The sequence below is a fragment of the Cibotium barometz genome, chromosome 61 (assembly GCF_041138505.1).
Source record: "Cibotium barometz isolate CiBa-2024 chromosome 61, ASM4113850v1, whole genome shotgun sequence".
NCBI classification, from domain to species: domain Eukaryota; kingdom Viridiplantae; phylum Streptophyta; class Polypodiopsida; order Cyatheales; family Cibotiaceae; genus Cibotium; species Cibotium barometz.
In genome coordinates this window covers 34612631-34630932 of record NC_141106.1, presented here as the reverse complement: position 1 = coordinate 34630932, position 18302 = coordinate 34612631, and the positions used below count along the sequence as shown (strand labels likewise).

At 46.3% G+C, this 18302-nt stretch overlaps 1 protein-coding gene across 1 annotated transcript in view; it reads right to left on the bottom strand.

Moving 5' to 3' along the window:
- The window catches only part of LOC147604827 (uncharacterized), a 55518-nt gene extending 39019 nt beyond the window's left edge, over positions 1-16499 (bottom strand). Inside the window, exons 1-3 of the mRNA XM_086794596.1 lie at positions 16029-16499; positions 15731-15835; positions 15548-15595 (exon numbers count right to left, since the gene is read on the bottom strand). Of these exons, the coding sequence (XP_086650722.1) occupies positions 15548-15595; positions 15731-15835; positions 16029-16298 (423 nt within the window). The 5' untranslated portion in view covers positions 16299-16499. The remainder of the gene's footprint in view (positions 1-15547; positions 15596-15730; positions 15836-16028) is intronic.
- Positions 16500-18302: the final 1803 nt, after the last annotated feature.

Here is an 18302-nt window from a genome sequence, read left to right as displayed (position 1 = left end):
GAAAAACGCATACAAGCAACCTGCTAGCTGCGCTTCACTTACTCTTACCTTTCGAGGGATTGTAGGCAGGCTACCCTTCAGTTTCTCTTGCTTTTGGAGAGAGTTGCAGGCGGGCAGCGCTGTTGTGTATGCAAGCGCAGCTGAATTCAGACCCTGATTTGGCTCTTGGAGAGGGAAGCTAACTAGTTGCTGTGTTGCGCAACAAGACAGAACACAGGTCTCTTTTTCTTCTCTCTTTGGCTTTTTGGAGGATAGGCTGGCTGTTGTGCTGCAGAGAATACAGGCGCCTGCAGGTTCTTCCTATTCTCTCTCTTTTGCTTTTGGCAAGAAGCTGGTTATCAGTTGGGAAGCGTGGATTGTAGAAGGGAACACAAGGCTAGACAGTAGGTTCTCACTGGTTTTCTCTCTCCCGGCTGCAAGACGAGGGCAGGACAGAACGGGGCTTTTTCCTCGCGTCTTTTCTCTCTTGTGAAAAGCGACATAAAGACTGTAAGTTTCTCTCTCTTTGTGAGCAAGTGGGACTGTAGGTGGTGTCTTATGGAGTCTCTCTTTTCACTAGCTCGTGACTCTTCCAGAGTGGTTCTGTCTGGCCCTTTGTGAGAGGAAGGGTTTGGCAGTTTAGAGGGTGGAAACAGGACAAGATTGTGGGCTGATTTGGATGAGTTTGTGGACTGTTTTCATGGCTGAGTTTGTGGCTATGTGCATGGTTCAGTCAGATGCATATTCAAGGCCTCATGGATGTACAGACTTAGCAAATTAGAGGAGATAATAGTGTGGTGTTCTTGGGACACAAAGTAGTGTAACCTCTATGCTAAGAGGTCCTGAGGATTGGCAGATTGGACTTGCAGACATACGAGCCATGAATGGCCATGTTGTAATCATCTAGAACTTTTTCATTGAAATTGAATAAAGAAAGACCGAATGGGGCACCAAGCTTTGGGGCCAACAGGTGTCGTTCTCTTTCTTGTGTTGGAGCACTCTAGCACCTGTTTAATTGTTTATTAGCTGGACTACAATTGGATTGGGTGACTGCTAGTCTACCGCACTTTGGTTTCTACCAGAGGCCGGTTTCACTAAGAGATGGCCACACAGCATGAGCAACCTGGGATTTTATTCATCAAAGTGACTTATAATGTTTATAAGTCGGTGTGTTCACATATCATTAAAGGCGGGCTGGACATATTATTAATTTGGGCTAAAACTTGGGATACAAGCCAAGGAAAGCATAAAGTTGATATTTTTGGGCAAGTTCGCCTATTTTGGGCAAAAAGGGAAAAGCACTTCAAATATAGCCAATCGACTCTATTTAAGCAAAGCTTGAGGGCTGTTTTTGATCATGCGCATCACTCTGGAGCCTTCTCTCTCTTCTCTGCTGGCCGACTTGCTCCCTACCTCCTACAGGGTTGGTTGACTCCTTCCAAGGCAGCCATAGAGCTGGTTGACTCCTTCCAGGACAGCCATAGAGCTAGTCGACTTCTTCCAAGGCAGCCAGAGAGCTGGTGGTATTTTATGTTTTATTTGGGGTTTTTTTGTCTTGGCTGTTGGCCTACACCTTTTAGGTTGACCGACCAGCACCCCCCCCTTAGTATATGTAGCCTTGCCTATCATTCATCATTGGTGTACCACTTCATTGTCATATCCGATACCATATGGCCACTACACGGGACAGCAGCCCACTCTCTACTACAAGCCACCCTGGGACAGCAGCCCTCTCTGCTATCATCTGCTGGTACAGGCCACCTACATCAGGCTGACTTCAGCGTTTCACATCAGGCTAACATCAGTGTTTCACATCAGGCTTACATCAGCATTTCACATCAAGTTTACATCAGCCTGTCTTCAGCGTTTACATCAGCAAACAGCAGCGTTTCACATCAGGCTTCTTACATCAGCCTGTCTTCAGCGCTTACATCTGGGCTGACATCAGCGTTTATCTTCAGCCTTACATCAGGGTTCACATCAGTGCTTACATCAGCATATCATCTCCGTTTTACCACAGCCCATGAGACAACAGCCCCCTCTGCTATACATAGAGCATATCAGCGTTTTTGCCTCAGCTGTCACCATCAGGACAGCAGCCCACTCTCTGGTCATCATACCATTGGAATGGCAGCCCACTCTCTGCTTAGCTTCACCATAGACATCACATCACGTACACAGCTGAGGGGTGATGAGGAGCAGAGAGGGCTGCCGTCCTGAGAGCTTGCACCACTCTGGACGGCAGCCCTCTCTGCTCCTTATCACATCAGGTACGCAGCACCCGTGTCACGGGAGCTCTAGTGACACGGGTGCTACGTACCTGATGTGAAAAGGAGCAGAGAGGGCTGCCGTCCAGAGTGACACGGGTGCTGCGTACCTGATGTGAAAAGGAGCAAAGAGGGCTGCCGTCTTGAGTGGTGCAAGCTCTCAGGACGGCAGCCCTCTCTTCTCCTCACCACCCCTCAGGTATGCAGCACCCTTGTCATCAAAGCCTACACCCTTCAGGTCTTGCAGCACCCTTGTCATCAGAGCTTGCTCCATGGACCACCACCACCACTCCGGACGGCAGCCCTCTCTGCTCTTCATCTACCATCTCAAGTACAGCAGCACCCTTGTCACCAAAGCCTGCATCACCTCATCTTCCACTGCCACTACCACCTCGGAGTGCCTCTGCATCCACCGACGCGAGCCTTCAACACCAACCACCTCTCGGAGTGCTTTGCCTCACATTGACGCAAGCCTTCGTCATCGACCGTGCTTCAGCTCCGACATCATCTCTACTTCTGCACTGGTCTTTCTTCTCAGAGTCACCTCATATCAAAGAGCTCTTGTACATATTTGCACTCACCCTTATATATATATTCACTCACATATTTCATGCTATGTGGTTTTGCTCTGATCTCTCTCGTACATCTAGTCCTTTCATCCTTTTGCCCTCCCAGACTGGTCGACTCATTTCTGGGCAGATTTGGGACTCTTTTTGGGGCTGATTTGAGAGCTCTTCTAGGGCTAATTTGAGGCTCTGTTTTGTCAGAATACGCAGCGGAGATGATGAGCAGATCTGGGAACACGAGCAAAAACGCAGGCAGAAAAACAGCACAAGAGAGAGAGAGAGATGTAGGCGTGTAACTCTGCTCTATATACACAAGAAGATCTCGAATATGATACAAATAAGGTATGGGGGCTGGGGTCCTATATATACATCCCTGGGAGGGCAGTCGGCCAGCAGATAAAGTGCCCACGACTGCTAAATAGGTCCCACGACTGCATAAATGCAGTCGGCCAGCAGATGAATGCCCACGATTGAGGAAATCCAGTCGGCCAACAGCCCAGTAGCCCACGACTGATGAACATACAGTCGGCCTGTCACCATTTGGCCACCCAAATGGTTCACTCTTGCTTTCACACTATGTACATATTGGATTGGTGTCCATGGCTTATGGAATATGCCTATGCAGGTGATTGACACGTGTCATGCTGTATAGTTGGATATGATATTCCGCTGGGACTTGATGTTATCATGCCCGGAATATCTGGAGGACTTGGCTTTCCGCTGGGACTTGTGCCTTTGTGTACATGCCCGGAAACGCCTGGAGGATTGGCTTTCCACTGGGTCTGGTGTCGCATATACTTGCCTGGAAACGCCTGGTCTTATATGGTTTCATGAACGGGAATTGCTCATGCCAATGCTGCATTGCATAGCATCTTTATGTGCTTGCCTGCAAATGAAATTGCATGCTATTTTCATGCCTGCATGACCTATGTGTAGTTCCGGGCTAGGGGACGCCCGCCCGTGAACCGTGCGTGTGAAACTGTCTGCTGACATGGTTGTGTGGCATGTGAACAGGTGGTAAGTATTACCCAATCTAGGCTCAAATAGCCCTTAGGACTTAGCCAATATTTATAAGTGAGTGCGTTCCCATTTCATTAAAGTTTGGGCGCCCAAAAGTCACTTATAAATTATGACCGCTTCCAAGTTCACACTCACTGAAGTCCCGACGCGGACAAGACTCAATGTCCAGGACCTGATCCTCCCTTTTTACTCATAAATGGGCATCTCCCCATGTCCCTTCACCTGATTGGACCCCAATTCACTTACTTATTAAGAGAAATTCGTGTTTTCTCTTCATGAGGATTTTTGGAGGCTGAAAACTCTGTTTTTCCACCATTTCTCTCCATTTTCAAGCTCTCCATAGCCATACCCAACTTGCTAGGGTGTTTTCCAAGCTTCCAAGAGTGTTTCCAAGTGCTAATCACTCTCCTACTCACTCCCAATGACTGAAATTCAGCAAAACAGCTCTCATTTTTGCTGTAATTTTTGGTCTTTTTGCTGAAAACCCTAATTTCAGCCTTCCTTTCTCAAGTTGAACCATAGGGGAAGCTTTCCCAAGGTTCCCTTCATCCTCTTGAAGACTTTTGTCGCGAAGGATTGCGGCAAATCGAAGATATCAACACTTCTAAAGCTTCCAACGCGAAGGCTTCCGCTTGCAACAACTTCTATGAAGACTGGTAAGCTAATTGGACAATGTGTTGTCATTACTTACTCAGTAGAAGGGCAGGACTCCTTGATTAGCCGCCCTGTGTAGTATTTCTCTTGTCCTATGTGCTCTTGAAGATGTTGCTACCTTGCTTGGTAGAACATAGAGCCAATGGTAGAGAATATGGGCACTGAAGTCGGGCCGGGCATCAAGGCAGCTCCTTGGTGATCTACATCGACATACCATTGTTTTCTAAATGCTGAATTTCATATGCATTGGCATGGAGGATTTGGCAATGAATGCCCGTGAAGCTATGTATTGAATTTCTCCAATAGTAATACAATTTACTCAAGGGAGGGGTCGGCCGTTCCGGCTCATTGTGTGCCTCTTGTCAATTTAGCAATTTACTTCTTGTATTTGAGCAAGTGTCCTTCAAATCTTAGTGTATTTAAGTGTATTGATTAGCATTGTGTTCAACCAAGTTACATTGGTATCAGAGCCAGGTTTCGATCCTGGGACCTGTGGGTTATGGGTAAAGCAAAATGAGGGGGAATCGGTAAATGCATATGTACAAAAGTTTTGGAAAGTGCTCTTGGAGGTGTCTCCATTTATGCATGTCACCGAGGCGGAAAGGAAGAGAAGGTTTCAATCGGGATTGCAACCCGTGTACAAAGCGGGATTACAAATGTATCCTGGTCATACCTTACACCAATTAATCGCAGCCGCCACCGCCACCGAGCAATTGGAACTCAAATTGAGTCGATCCAATAAGGCTAAACCCTCATTTCAAGGCAAAGAGAGGGCTGTCCAAAACCTGCAAAATGATGGACAGCCACCTAAAAGGGACCAAAACCAAGCCAAATCAGGTCCAAAAGCTGAAAATAAGTTTGCTAACAAGCGCCCTTATAAGCCGGCAAACTTTGGTCTTAGTGCTGAGAAGAAGGAGCAATATATGCGTGAAGGCAAATGCTTTACTTGTGGCAGCACTGAGCACATGGCAAGAGCATGCCCAAATAAGAAGAACAAAGCTGAAAATGCTAATGTACCGAAGCCTAATGTGCATATGGTTCCGGATGTGCAGGGCAACACTTCACATGATAGCAAAGATAGGGTTGTATGTAAAGCTTGGGGACAGCTCAAAGATCAACCTGCTTTGTTCATGTTTGATGATTGTGCATCGGAGAATTTCATATCCACTCAGATGGCAGCTGCTTTGGGTATTGAAGTGGAGGACATGGGTCCTCAAATTGAAGCAGGGGCTGCCTTTGTTGGTAGAGAAGTGCAGGTCATGCCTATTTTTGGCAAGTTGCGCATACACATTCAAGGCTATGTGGATCATGAGGATTTTCTTGTGGCGCCTTTGAATGGCTGTGATGTATTGCTTGGAAAGCCTTGGCATACACGTATTGATCCGTGCAAGGCTTACAAGACTAACAGGATCACCTTCATGCATAAAGGCCGAGAACATGTAATTGATGCTGGTGAAGAGGGTGATACCATTCCCCTTGTATCTCATGTACAAATTAAGAAAGTAATGAAAAAGAGTGTTTTTGCGTACTTGATTTTTGTACGAGATCCTATTGAGAAAACTAATGTACATGTAAACACTCTTTGTAATGATAGGCTGAAATTTTTGCAAGAGCACAATGATTGTTTTGCTGATGAGTTACCAAATGAGTTACCACCTGTACGACCGGAAGATCATCGCATTGATCTTGTGCCGGGTAGCTCACCACCTAATAGGCCAGCCTATCGTGTAAGTGCATCCCAAAAAGAGGAGATCATGAAGCAAGTGAATGAGCTTCTTGAGAAGGGTTTGGTTCAGCCAAGCTCTTCTCCATATTGTTCACCCGTCCTCTTGGTTCAAAAGAAGGATGGATCCTTTCGTATGTGTGTGGATTATAGAGCTTTGAATAAGCTTACCATCAAGAATCGGTTTCCGATTCCACGCATAGACGACATCCTTGACAAGTTGGATGGATCGGCATGCTTTAGCCGAATTGATCTCAAGAGTGGATATCATCAAGTGCGTGTAGTGCCTCAGGATGTACACAAAACTGCTTTCAGGACAGCATTTGGGCTTTATGAGTATCTTGTTATGCCTTTTGGTCTTACAAATGCCCCGGCTACATTCAATAGAATGATGGATCGCATATTCCGTGGATACAGGAAATTTACAGGTGTCTTCTTTGATGACATCCTAGTCTTCTCGAAGACCGAACAAGAGCATAAAGCTCATTTGGCTATTGTTTTTGAAGAGCTCCATAAGCATAAACTCTTCATAAATGCAAAGAAGAGTGAGTTTTTCTTGTCAGAGATACATTATCTTGGGCATATTGTGTCCAAAGATGGAGTGCGGATGGATCCTGCAAAGATTGATGCAATTCGGAATTGGCCCGAATTGAGTTCAGTGCATGAGATCCGCAGTTTTCTTGGATTATGCTCTTACTACCGCAGGTTCATTCGGCACTTTGCATGGATTGCTTCTCCTTTGCATGATTTGACAAAGAAGAAGGCCGTGTTCAAATGGACTAATGTAGAGAGAGATGCATTCCTCGCATTGAAAGATGCAACTACTCATGGTCCAGTGTTGATCGTTCCGGATTTGCAAAAGCCTTTTTGTGTGGAATGTGATGCATCTGGAAATTGCATAGGGGCTGTCCTTAATCAAGAGGGACATGCCGTGGCTTATGAGAGTCGTAGATTGCATGATGCAGAGCTATCTCTTGGCATTTATGAGAAAGAGCTCTTGGCTGTAATTCATGCACTTACTATATGGAAACATTACCTTCTTGGGGCTGATTTCACTGTGAAGACAGATCACCAGAGTTTGAGATATTTTCTTACTCAAACTAAATTGTCAGAGAAGCATATGAGGATGGCCAATTTCCTCTCTATGTTTCATTTTCAGATCTTGCACACCCCGGGAAAGAAGAATGTAGTGGCCGATGCATTGTCACGAAAGCCGTATGTAGCAGCTATCTCGGTTGCCTCTCATGGGGACTTGTCTACCATGCGTGATTTGTATCATACGGATGCTGATTTTGCCACTATTTGGGCTGATTTGATGGCTGGTCATGCACATGCCTCATATGTGATCAAAGAGGGTTATCTCATGAAAGATAATTGCCTATGTGTAGTGTCTGACATGAGGCAAAAGGTTTTGGATGAGTGCCATGCTCCTCCATATGCTGGTCATAGAGGCATAATGCCTACTACGCACATGATTGAGCGGTATTTCTTTTGGCCAGGTATGCGGAAGGACATAGAGGCACATGTACGTGCATGTATCACCTGTCAAAAGGTCAAATTTGACAGGCAAAAGGCACCAGGTTTGCTTCAGCCATTGCCTATTCCCACGCAGCCATGGGAAAGTATTACAATGGATTTCATTATGGACTTGCCACGTACCCAACAGGGTAATGATGCAATTTGGACAATTGTGGACAGGTTTAGCAAGCAAGCTCATTTCTTGCCGGTCAAAAAGACCATCAAAGCTGAGCATATGGTTAAAATATATCTTGCACAAGTGTTCAAACATCATGGAATGCCGAAGTCCATTGTGGGGGATAGAGATCCCAGGACTACAAGTCTCTTTTGGCGGGCCTTATTTGATAATATGGGCACCAAATTGGACTTCTCATCAGCTTATCACCCTCAAACGGATGGGCAAAGTGAGGCTGCAAATTCAGCCGTGTTGGATCTCTTGAAATGTTATGTGGCGGATCAGAAGTCTTCTTGGGAGAAGTACTTACCGCTTGTGGAATTTGCATACAACAACACGGTGCATGCATCTACGGGAAAGGCCCCGTTTGAGATTGTTTATGGTAAGGTGGTTTTGCCACCCATCCTTCGCACAAAGGATGAGATATTTGCAGCTGATGAATATGTAAGAGACTTGGATATTGCTTTTGCTCAAGTGCGGACAGCCATTGCAAGGTCACAAGACAAGCATAAAAAGGCTGCCGACAAGCATAGAAGGCAATTGGATGTTAAAGAGAATGATTGGGTATTGCTGAAATTTGAGAAAGCAAGACTTGCAAAGAGGCCTGGCAAAGAGGGTGCATATCCTAAGCTTGCAACCAGGTACTATGGACCTTTTCGAGTGATCGAGAAGATCAATGAAGTGGCTTTCAGATTGGCATTACCTAGTCATTGGCACATACACAATGCTTTTCATGTGAGTCTCCTTCGCAAGTATGTAGGGCCGGAGCCCAGTGAAATGGTCATTGAGGATCCACCAGAAGTGGATGAGCTTGAAGAGATCTTGCAGCCAGAGCAGATTGTGTATCACAAGGAACGCAAGCTTGCTGCAGGCAAAGTTGTGAGGCGTTACCTTGTGAAGTTTAAGAACTATCTTCCCATGGATGCTAAATGGGTAGATGAAGAGTTCTTCAAAGATTGCCCGCATGTGCTTCAGACATATTTGGATGCATTTCAGTTGCGGACAACTGTTTAGAAGCGGGGGGGAATGTCACCATTTGGCCACCCAAATGGTTCACTCTTGCTTTCACACTATGTACATATTGGATTGGTGTCCATGGCTTATGGAATATGCCTATGCAGGTGATTGACACGTGTCATGCTGTATAGTTGGATATGATATTCCGCTGGGACTTGATGTTATCATGCCCGGAATATCTGGAGGACTTGGCTTTCCGCTGGGACTTGTGCCTTTGTGTACATGCCCGGAAACGCCTGGAGGATTGGCTTTCCACTGGGTCTGGTGTCGCATATACTTGCCTGGAAACGCCTGGTCTTATATGGTTTCATGAACGGGAATTGCTCATGCCAATGCTGCATTGCATAGCATCTTTATGTGCTTGCCTGCAAATGAAATTGCATGCTATTTTCATGCCTGCATGACCTATGTGTAGTTCCGGGCTAGGGGACGCCCGCCCGTGAACCGTGCGTGTGAAACTGTCTGCTGACATGGTTGTGTGGCATGTGAACAGGTGGTAAGTATTACCCAATCTAGGCTCAAATAGCCCTTAGGACTTAGCCAATATTTATAAGTGAGTGCGTTCCCATTTCATTAAAGTTTGGGCGCCCAAAAGTCACTTATAAATTATGACCGCTTCCAAGTTCACACTCACTGAAGTCCCGAGGCGGACAAGACTCAATGTCCAGGACCTGATCCTCCCTTTTTACTCATAAATGGGCATCTCCCCATGTCCCTTCACCTGATTGGACCCCAATTCACTTACTTATTAAGAGAAATTCGTGTTTTCTCTTCATGAGGATTTTTGGAGGCTGAAAACTCTGTTTTTCCACCATTTCTCTCCATTTTCAAGCTCTCCATAGCCATACCCAACTTGCTAGGGTGTTTTCCAAGCTTCCAAGAGTGTTTCCAAGTGCTAATCACTCTCCTACTCACTCCCAATGACTGAAATTCAGCAAAACAGCTCTCATTTTTGCTGTAATTTCTGGTCTTTTTGCTGAAAACCCTAATTTCAGCCTTCCTTTCTCAAGTTGAACCATAGGGGAAGCTTTCCCAAGGTTCCCTTCATCCTCTTGAAGACTTTTGTCGCGAAGGATTGCGGCAAATCGAAGATATCAACACTTCTAAAGCTTCCAACGCGAAGGCTTCCGCTTGCAACAACTTCTATGAAGACTGGTAAGCTAATTGGACAATGTGTTGTCATTACTTACTCAGTAGAAGGGCAGGACTCCTTGATTAGCCGCCCTGTGTAGTATTTCTCTTGTCCTATGTGCTCTTGAAGATGTTGCTACCTTGCTTGGTAGAACATAGAGCCAATGGTAGAGAATATGGGCACTGAAGTCGGGCCGGGCATCAAGGCAGCTCCTTGGTGATCTACATCGACATACCATTGTTTTCTAAATGCTGAATTTCATATGCATTGGCATGGAGGATTTGGCAATGAATGCCCGTGAAGCTATGTATTGAATTTCTCCAATAGTAATACAATTTACTCAAGGGAGGGGTCGGCCGTTCCGGCTCATTGTGTGCCTCTTGTCAATTTAGCAATTTACTTCTTGTATTTGAGCAAGTGTCCTTCAAATCTTAGTGTATTTAAGTGTATTGATTAGCATTGTGTTCAACCAAGTTACACGGCCAGCACTGGAGTGCTCCTGGCATCCTCTGGCAACCCTCCCAAGCCTCAGAAAAATGGGAAAAAATAGGGGAAAAATACGGGGGGTGAGCACTGCTCACAAGGATCAACACCTGTTATTACGGTGCACAAACAAGTCCTGGAAACCTGATGAAACCTGTCAACCACCCCCTCTGAATCCGGAACCACAAAGCCTGGAGAAACCACCTCCTTCTGCAAGTAATCACTTGCTACCTGCCTGGCTTTCCGAAAGGTCCCCATGGAAAGAAAATCCTCAACTACTGGAAGTTCTATGTCCCGAACACTACGAGACATCAGAGCATAAGTGACCTGTTCAGCTTCCTCTGACCGACGAACACAAGAACTACCAACATCAGTACTGGAAAGTTCCTGCCAACTGCTGCCATCTACTGGCAAGCTATCCACCACCTGGTCTCGGAAAGCCCGCACTTGCAGCGTATCCACACTTAAGTGGCCATTACCAGACTGCCACTCATCACAAACCTGAGGACCTGGGAGAGAGAGTGCTGAAAGCCTGTAAACTCCATTCTCCACTCCGCCTTCCCAAACCACTTGGCCTGTTGTTTTGTCCCGGAGAGCAACAAAATGCTCATCAAACTCCACCCGTACGCCAGTCTTGCAAACCTGATGCACTGACAATACAGATGAAAACCAAGTGCCGGAACATACAACACCTGGGAGGAATGCTTCCCCCCTCTGCCATCGGGAACTATCTCCATCGTGCCCTCACTGTGAATTGGGATAGTGGACGTATCCCCAGTAAGAATATGACCAGAAAGCTTGCAGAGATCCTGTAAACCGGAACGGGAAGGAGTCATGTGCCTAGAAGCACCACTATCGAGAATCCACTTCCGAGTATCCGTTGCGGAGAGTCCTCCAATCTCCTCCCTGCCTGAAGAAAATGAAACATCGGTATCCATCACCTCCAGGTGCACAAAAGCCGGAGTCTTCATGATTGCTGCTGAGTAGTCTTCACCCTTCTCGGTCTTCCGCTTGGGACACTGCCTCCAGTAGTGGCCTTTCTCGCCACAATCATTACAGGTCCTCTCTGCCTTCAGTTTCTCACGGTCAGCGTCGGACTTCTTCTCAGAAGACTTCTCCGATGAAGCCTTCCCTTTGCCCGAGTTACGGCCTTTCGACCGTTGGCCAGTTAAGGCCTCCGAACCTCCACCCTGAGGAGGGTTCGTGAATCGTTCCTCCTGGTCCAAGACCATGGGCACAAGCTCCTCCCACGTGATGGTGCTGAGCCTGCCACTGGTAATCAAAGAGGAGTAAAATGCTGAGTACGAAGAGGGCAAATGTGACAGCAACGTTATGGCCATGTCCTCTGATGATATCTGCTTCCCAGCCTGAAGAACTTCCTGCTGAAGAGCCTGCAGCTTGTTAATATGCTCCCGCATCGTCGACGACTTTGCAGGGCTCATAACCCGCATCTGTACTTCCAAGGAAATCCTCTTCATGGGGATACCCTATTGTAAAGTGAGGCCAAATGCTGCCATATACCTCTGGCCAGCGTCATATGCTTTACATGATTGATTACCTGCAGTGTGCAGTTGAGGAAAATAAACGAACGGACCCTGGCGTTGACACGATCCCACATCTGCGTCTGAGCCTCCCAGTCCTTTCGGGTTGACGGTAACTCCCCGTCCTCTACTTTCGGCCGTGGAACACCAACAACGACGAAGCATCATAACCTTCCATATGCCGTAGTTACTCCCGTCCAACTGACGGTCCACCGGGAACGTGGGGAGTGTCGGGATCTTCACATGTCTCTCGGCCATCTCTAACAGATCTGCCATAGCGGGGATGTACTCTGAAAAGGGTGGGTGCTTGGGAACAAAGAAGAACTGAAACCCGCAAGTGGCTGTCCAGCAAATCAGCCCGCCTTTCTCTTGCTTCTTCTCTTCCCGATCAGCCCAAAACAGTCCACCAATCAGCCACAAAACAGTCCCCCTCTTGCTCACACAAATCCCAAGACCTATCTAGAGCCTAGGGCTCTGATACCATGTCAGAATACGCAGCAGAGATGATGACCAGATCTCGGAACACGAGAGCAAAAACGCAGGCAGAAAAACAGCACAAGAGAGAGAGATATAGGCGTGTAACTCTCCTCTATATACACAAGAAGATCCCGAATATGATACAAATAAGGTATGGGGGCTGGGGTCCTATATATACATCCCTGGGAGGGCAGTCGGCCAGCAGATAAAGTGCCCACGACTGGTGAATAGGTCCCACAACTGCATAAATGCAGCCGGCCAGCAGATGAATGCCCACGACTGAGGAAAACCAGTCGGCCGGCAGCCCAGTAGCCCACGACTGATGAACATACAGTCAGCCAGCACTGGAGTTCTCCTGGCATCCTCTGGCAACCCTCCCAAGCCTCAGAAAAATGGGAAAAAATAGGGGGAAAATACGGGGAGTGAGGAAAAATGATAAAACACCTGATAAGGGCGGGCACACCCACAACAAAGGCCCTAGTGTATAAATCTAGACAGGAGATGACTTCTAACATGTTTTGGGGCTGATTTGGCACGGAATTCGGGACTGTTTTTGGCTCCGTACCAGCCTATTCTATAAACAGTTTATGGGCTGATTATGGGACTGTTTTGAGACAGTTTTTTGGTTGGCTTTTGGTGCTGTGTTTGTATCTTGGCACTGGATAGTTATCTGGGCAAGATTTGTGCTGATGCTTTGTGGAAAATCCTGTGCTGTATGCACCTGCACCTTGGTATCTTGTAAAAGCTTCCACATGAATAAAGAAGTTCCGGCTTAGTGCGGTGTTTTTTGTATTGTTTATGGTTCTTCTGCTGTGTTATCATGCTCTGTCTGGTATTTGAAGTGTTGGTCTATTTTCATTCCAATTAGCCCCTTCATGTGACAGTAATGCTCCTCTGTTGTCTCAACCTCTGTGTGGAATAATCGGTAGATCCTCTCCTCTTTGGGTCTCCGCATCAACTCCCCAGCTCTAAAGACGCACTTAGCTCTACCTATCTCCACTCTGAGGCGATGGGATGGAAACCCATATCTAGCCAATCGGAATCCACATGGCATGGGACATGTGAACACTCAGGTAGCCCGGCTGCTGAATGAATCCATCCTCAGACAGCGTGAGGAGCTGATCTCTGTAGAAGTGCAACTCGGTTGAGAAGATCTAACCGGATAACCCGGCTAGTGTCCTCATGAGAGAGCTGGAGAAAAGGGGAGTCCAAACTATACTGAAGGGGTGGTAGGCAGTCCATGTGGTGCCCATATACTGAGAACCAAATGGAAACTAAGGCATACCATACTCCAGAATGGCCCTCGAGTGCTAGCTATCTCAAGGCCTCCAAGGCAAGCCTCGGGTACCTGTGGGGATCCATGTGACTGATGCAATGAAGGTATGTGACTGTCTAGAAGAGTGCATCCACTACCATCAGGGTGCAGCAAACTTTGCCTGGATAATCTGGTGTGGGACTAATGGTTTGTTGTGGATCATACAGGAGAACATCATGACCTTGGGCCTCTCAACTCGGTGCCAATCCTCACGGGGTAAATCTAGCCCCGTGAAGGCTACTCCATACATCAAGACTAGTGTGGCGGGGTGTCAAAAATCCTACTTTCGTCTTGGGCTCCTACTCCCACTCAAATAAGCTCAAGGCTGCATATCCCCGAGTCACTCTGGCATGTGCTGCAAGAAGCATGGTGAAGTGTGGGCCGCTGAAAGTGACACCAAGGTAACACAGGATGAGACAATCTCCACATGATCCCCTCTGTATGTGAAGCTCAATCTGGATGTGTAGGGGCGGGAAGTATTGAAGCCCATTACCTTGGTTTTACCAAGTTTAACAGAGAGGTCCCGCTGAGTGCAAAAGTCTTGTAAGGCATCCAACTATCTCTAAAGCCCTTCGGCTGAATCTAAGAGAAGGAAGATGCCCTCTGCATAAAGTAGTATGGGGATCAATATGCCTACTAGTGTGGGACAAACCCACCTTATCCATCAATGAAGCTTGAGATCTCATGAATGTAGAGGCCAAAAAGAGTGGGTGATAGAGGGCAGCCTTGTTTCACCCCTGTAGTGCTGGAAATCTCCTACGATGTACCTCTTGGGGCTCTCACTCGTCGATGGTGGACTCATAGAGGGCGATGATGCTCCAAACCATGTCAAATGGGACTCTTATCTCCTATAGCCGGTGTAGGAGGCGGGCACGGGCTGGAAACCCTCTGATGTCGTGCTTTACCCTCCTCGAGGAGGGTGAAGATGTGGTCAAGGGTAGAGTAGCTCCTCAGAAAGCCTACCTGTCTCGAGTCTCTGCATAAGTCGTCGCCCATCACCTTTCTAAGATTGCTGACATGCCAACCTCCATTAAATTAAGCTATTGCCATTACCTCCTCATTCTGAGCTCTGCAAAGTTGTAAGCTCCGTATGGTCTCACTTGTCACTATCACTCGGAGAACACACGCAATCAGCTACAGTGTCTCTCACATTGTCTTCAGCCCTGCCCCTCCCCACATCTTTGAGGGCCAGGAAAGGCTGTGGGTCAGCCTTTCCCTACACCATCCTTCCTAAACTAGAATTTAAGTCCAAGTAGCTCAATTTGCAGTGCTTCTTACACCCACAAATGTGCCAAAGATCCATTCTGTGCTGGCCCTGTCCTGCAGTATCTTCACTGCTGATATTTGTCCCTGCCAGCAGACTATGAACCTGCACCACACATGCCCCAACCTGCGATGGAATTGGACCACTCCAACTTGTCTGCAAACTTGAACCTATTGTTCAAAAATGCTCATGATCTGTTCCATCCTGTCTCCTTCCCCCTAATGCGCTTGCTTCAGGATGGCACATCACCTTCCAACTTTACTGCTCTCCCACCATGCTCTCTCACGACCATCTCTCCTTTCGAAGGGCTTGCATTAGGGCCCGATAATCTCTCGCTCTAGCCAAATATTGTCATGCATCGAATACAAAATAACCATCCTTCATTTGCATTTACATGTAACATAATCTAAGATTACCTCTCTTGCATGTGAAAGCCCACCATCCTCTGAAACAATTGGAATTCTCTGCAATATAAATCAGCAGACAGGCCAGATCAACATTCCTGGTTCTTTCTTTTCGAAGCTTTGCACATTTCTACCTAGACTGCCAAATCATAGAGAATAGCCTGTAAAAAACAGCATTTCAAAATAATGGATCACCTGAGGCTGCCAACCCATCTCATCAGGACAGCGAAACGTAGCTTCATTAACTGCTCTCCTTTCAATTGCAAACTTACTTGAGCCACCATTAACACCCATGTGCACCTGCGTTAGCATTTACAGAATGTTAAAACACCTCTGCACAGAAGAAAGACTGAACCAGAAAATGAAGTGCTTGGCTTGCCAATTGAAGACATGATCAATGACCTGTGCCATGGAGAAGTGCACGGCAAAAGTATTTGGTATGACGATGACTACATGTTCTATGATGCAGGAGAGAATTGTTATGAAAAGCTACCCAGATGATTCGACCATGGACGGTTGAATCCGTTGAATTTCTCTCGAGAGCTGAGTCAAGCAAGCTGCGGAGGGCGACGAGGGCGCCATGGCCGGCTGTTTCAAGGACTGTAACGCTTCCCAGCTTTACCCCCGGCGGCAGACCTCTCTTCTCGATATAATCCTCCAGCGCGAGGGCAAGAACCTCTGTGGGATTCTCATCCACGCCATGGAACTTCTTGAACCCCGTTACATGAAGCACGCAATTTGGAGGTGGACCTTCGGATCCCATTCTCTCTGCTGCGATTAGGAGGATTAGGGTAACGGAATCATGTGTTACTAGCGTTAGGGTTACAATTAGGGTTTCGATTAGGATTAGGGTTTCACAGGGGTTACATTGTAGGAACCGACGCTCTCAACCGGCATCGTCAAATTTATCTGAAGATGATCATAAGGCCGGCCTTTTAAAGGTTGTGCATAAATACACAGAAATAGCAAGGGTCTACTTTATTGCTATGCTATCTGAGATGTGGTATGATGTTTTTCTCGATATTTGCTTCACTGTTGTAGTGGGCTAGACAAGGCTTGATGTTGTAGTGGACTAGACAAGGCTTAAGGCAACCCACTGACTGTGGCCCTGTGGCCCTTTGTTCCTCTTCAATCCATCACGTAAAAGAGCAAGGACATAACCTAACACCATTGAATTTGGCCCTTCCCTCCCCTTCTCTCCATCACATAAAAGAGCTAGGACAAGACCTAACACCATGGTAATCCTACTCCTACTACTACTCTCGCACTTTCATATCCCCTTCTCCACCTACCTAATAATGGGGCGAGGCACTTTTTCCCTCTTTAGGAAGTTTTTTCCCTCTTTAGGAGGTTTGTTCCCTCGAGTGTATGTATGCACTCTTATGAGTGTGTGTAAGTGGCCTTATCATATCACTTCACTTGTACTTTACTCAGTCTCATTAATCTACTTTGAGTGGTGTGCTACTTTGATCTCCACTCTAATAATTGGTATCAGAGCATGTTCTATTGGCTCTCACTCCCTTGTCATCTTCTCTTATAGTTTTTCTTTTGATTGTCTGAGATTGAGCTATCCTCTTAGATGGAGAAGGTATACCCTATATCCTCTTAGATGGATAAGGTATACCCTATAGTGTGCTGTTAACTATGGGTTTGGTGTGTTTCAGAGCATTTCAAGGCTTATTCCCAGGCTTGTAGAGATCCTGGGGGTGTGTTAGTTTGAACTATTTTTGTTCGATTTTGGGTATTCTTCACAGACAGAAGTAGTATTTGGTGTGCAAAAAGGACCTTTGTCATCTTCAACATCACATCTTTAAGCTCAGCTTCAATAGTATCATCAACATTATCATAGATTTCAGCATTCTTGCTAAGTACCATGTCCACACTTTATATTTCCACTCTACATTTTTGCTAAGTATCATTTCCACACTCTATACTTTGCAATTTTCCACACTCTACACTATGTAATTTTTTCATACACTTTGTAGGTTTCCATCATCATCAGTGATCTACATTCCTGCTAAGTATCATTTCCACACTCTACACTGCAATTTTTCATACACTTTGCAAGTTTTCATCATCACATCAATGATCTACTGGCAGTAGCAGCCATGTCGGTTGCATTTAGTGGGCATTAACAATACTACAGGTAGTTGGGATATTTGCATTCTGTGTAAGAGATTAGTTATTTTTAGGCTGCGGCAGTGATGTGTTTGATATGCTTTCTACTATGAGGATAATCTTGATGGGACCAACTACCCATTATGGTCCAATATGATGCTTGGTCGCCAAAGTGCTTTGGAATACATCTGCCTCCACACCTCCCACAGTAAAACAAGCTAAGTGGGATGGCAAGGATGCACATACACGTGCATTAGTGACACTTTCAATGAAAAGGTGCATTATTCCTTGTATTTGCTTATAGTGAAGCATGCTTGGGATGCACTTGCTACACTTTACCAAGTGTGTAAAAAGACATGAGTAGTGGCCTACTTACGCAAGCAGTCAGAGTCTGAGCATATGAATGAGGGAGATAAGTTCCTCACAAGGATTAAAGATCTTAGGGAGCTAGTTGGCATGTATTGATAAGGCCTATCCGAACAGTTCTTTAGTGTCTATTGTTCTCACAGCTCTACCAAATTTAAAGGCCAAGAGTTGCCTTATGTTTTTTAATTAGAGGCAGTTATATGTGCCACTTATGTGCTAAACACATGCCTCATGAAGCTTGGAATGATAGGAAGCCTTATGTGGCTCATCTGCATGTTTTGGT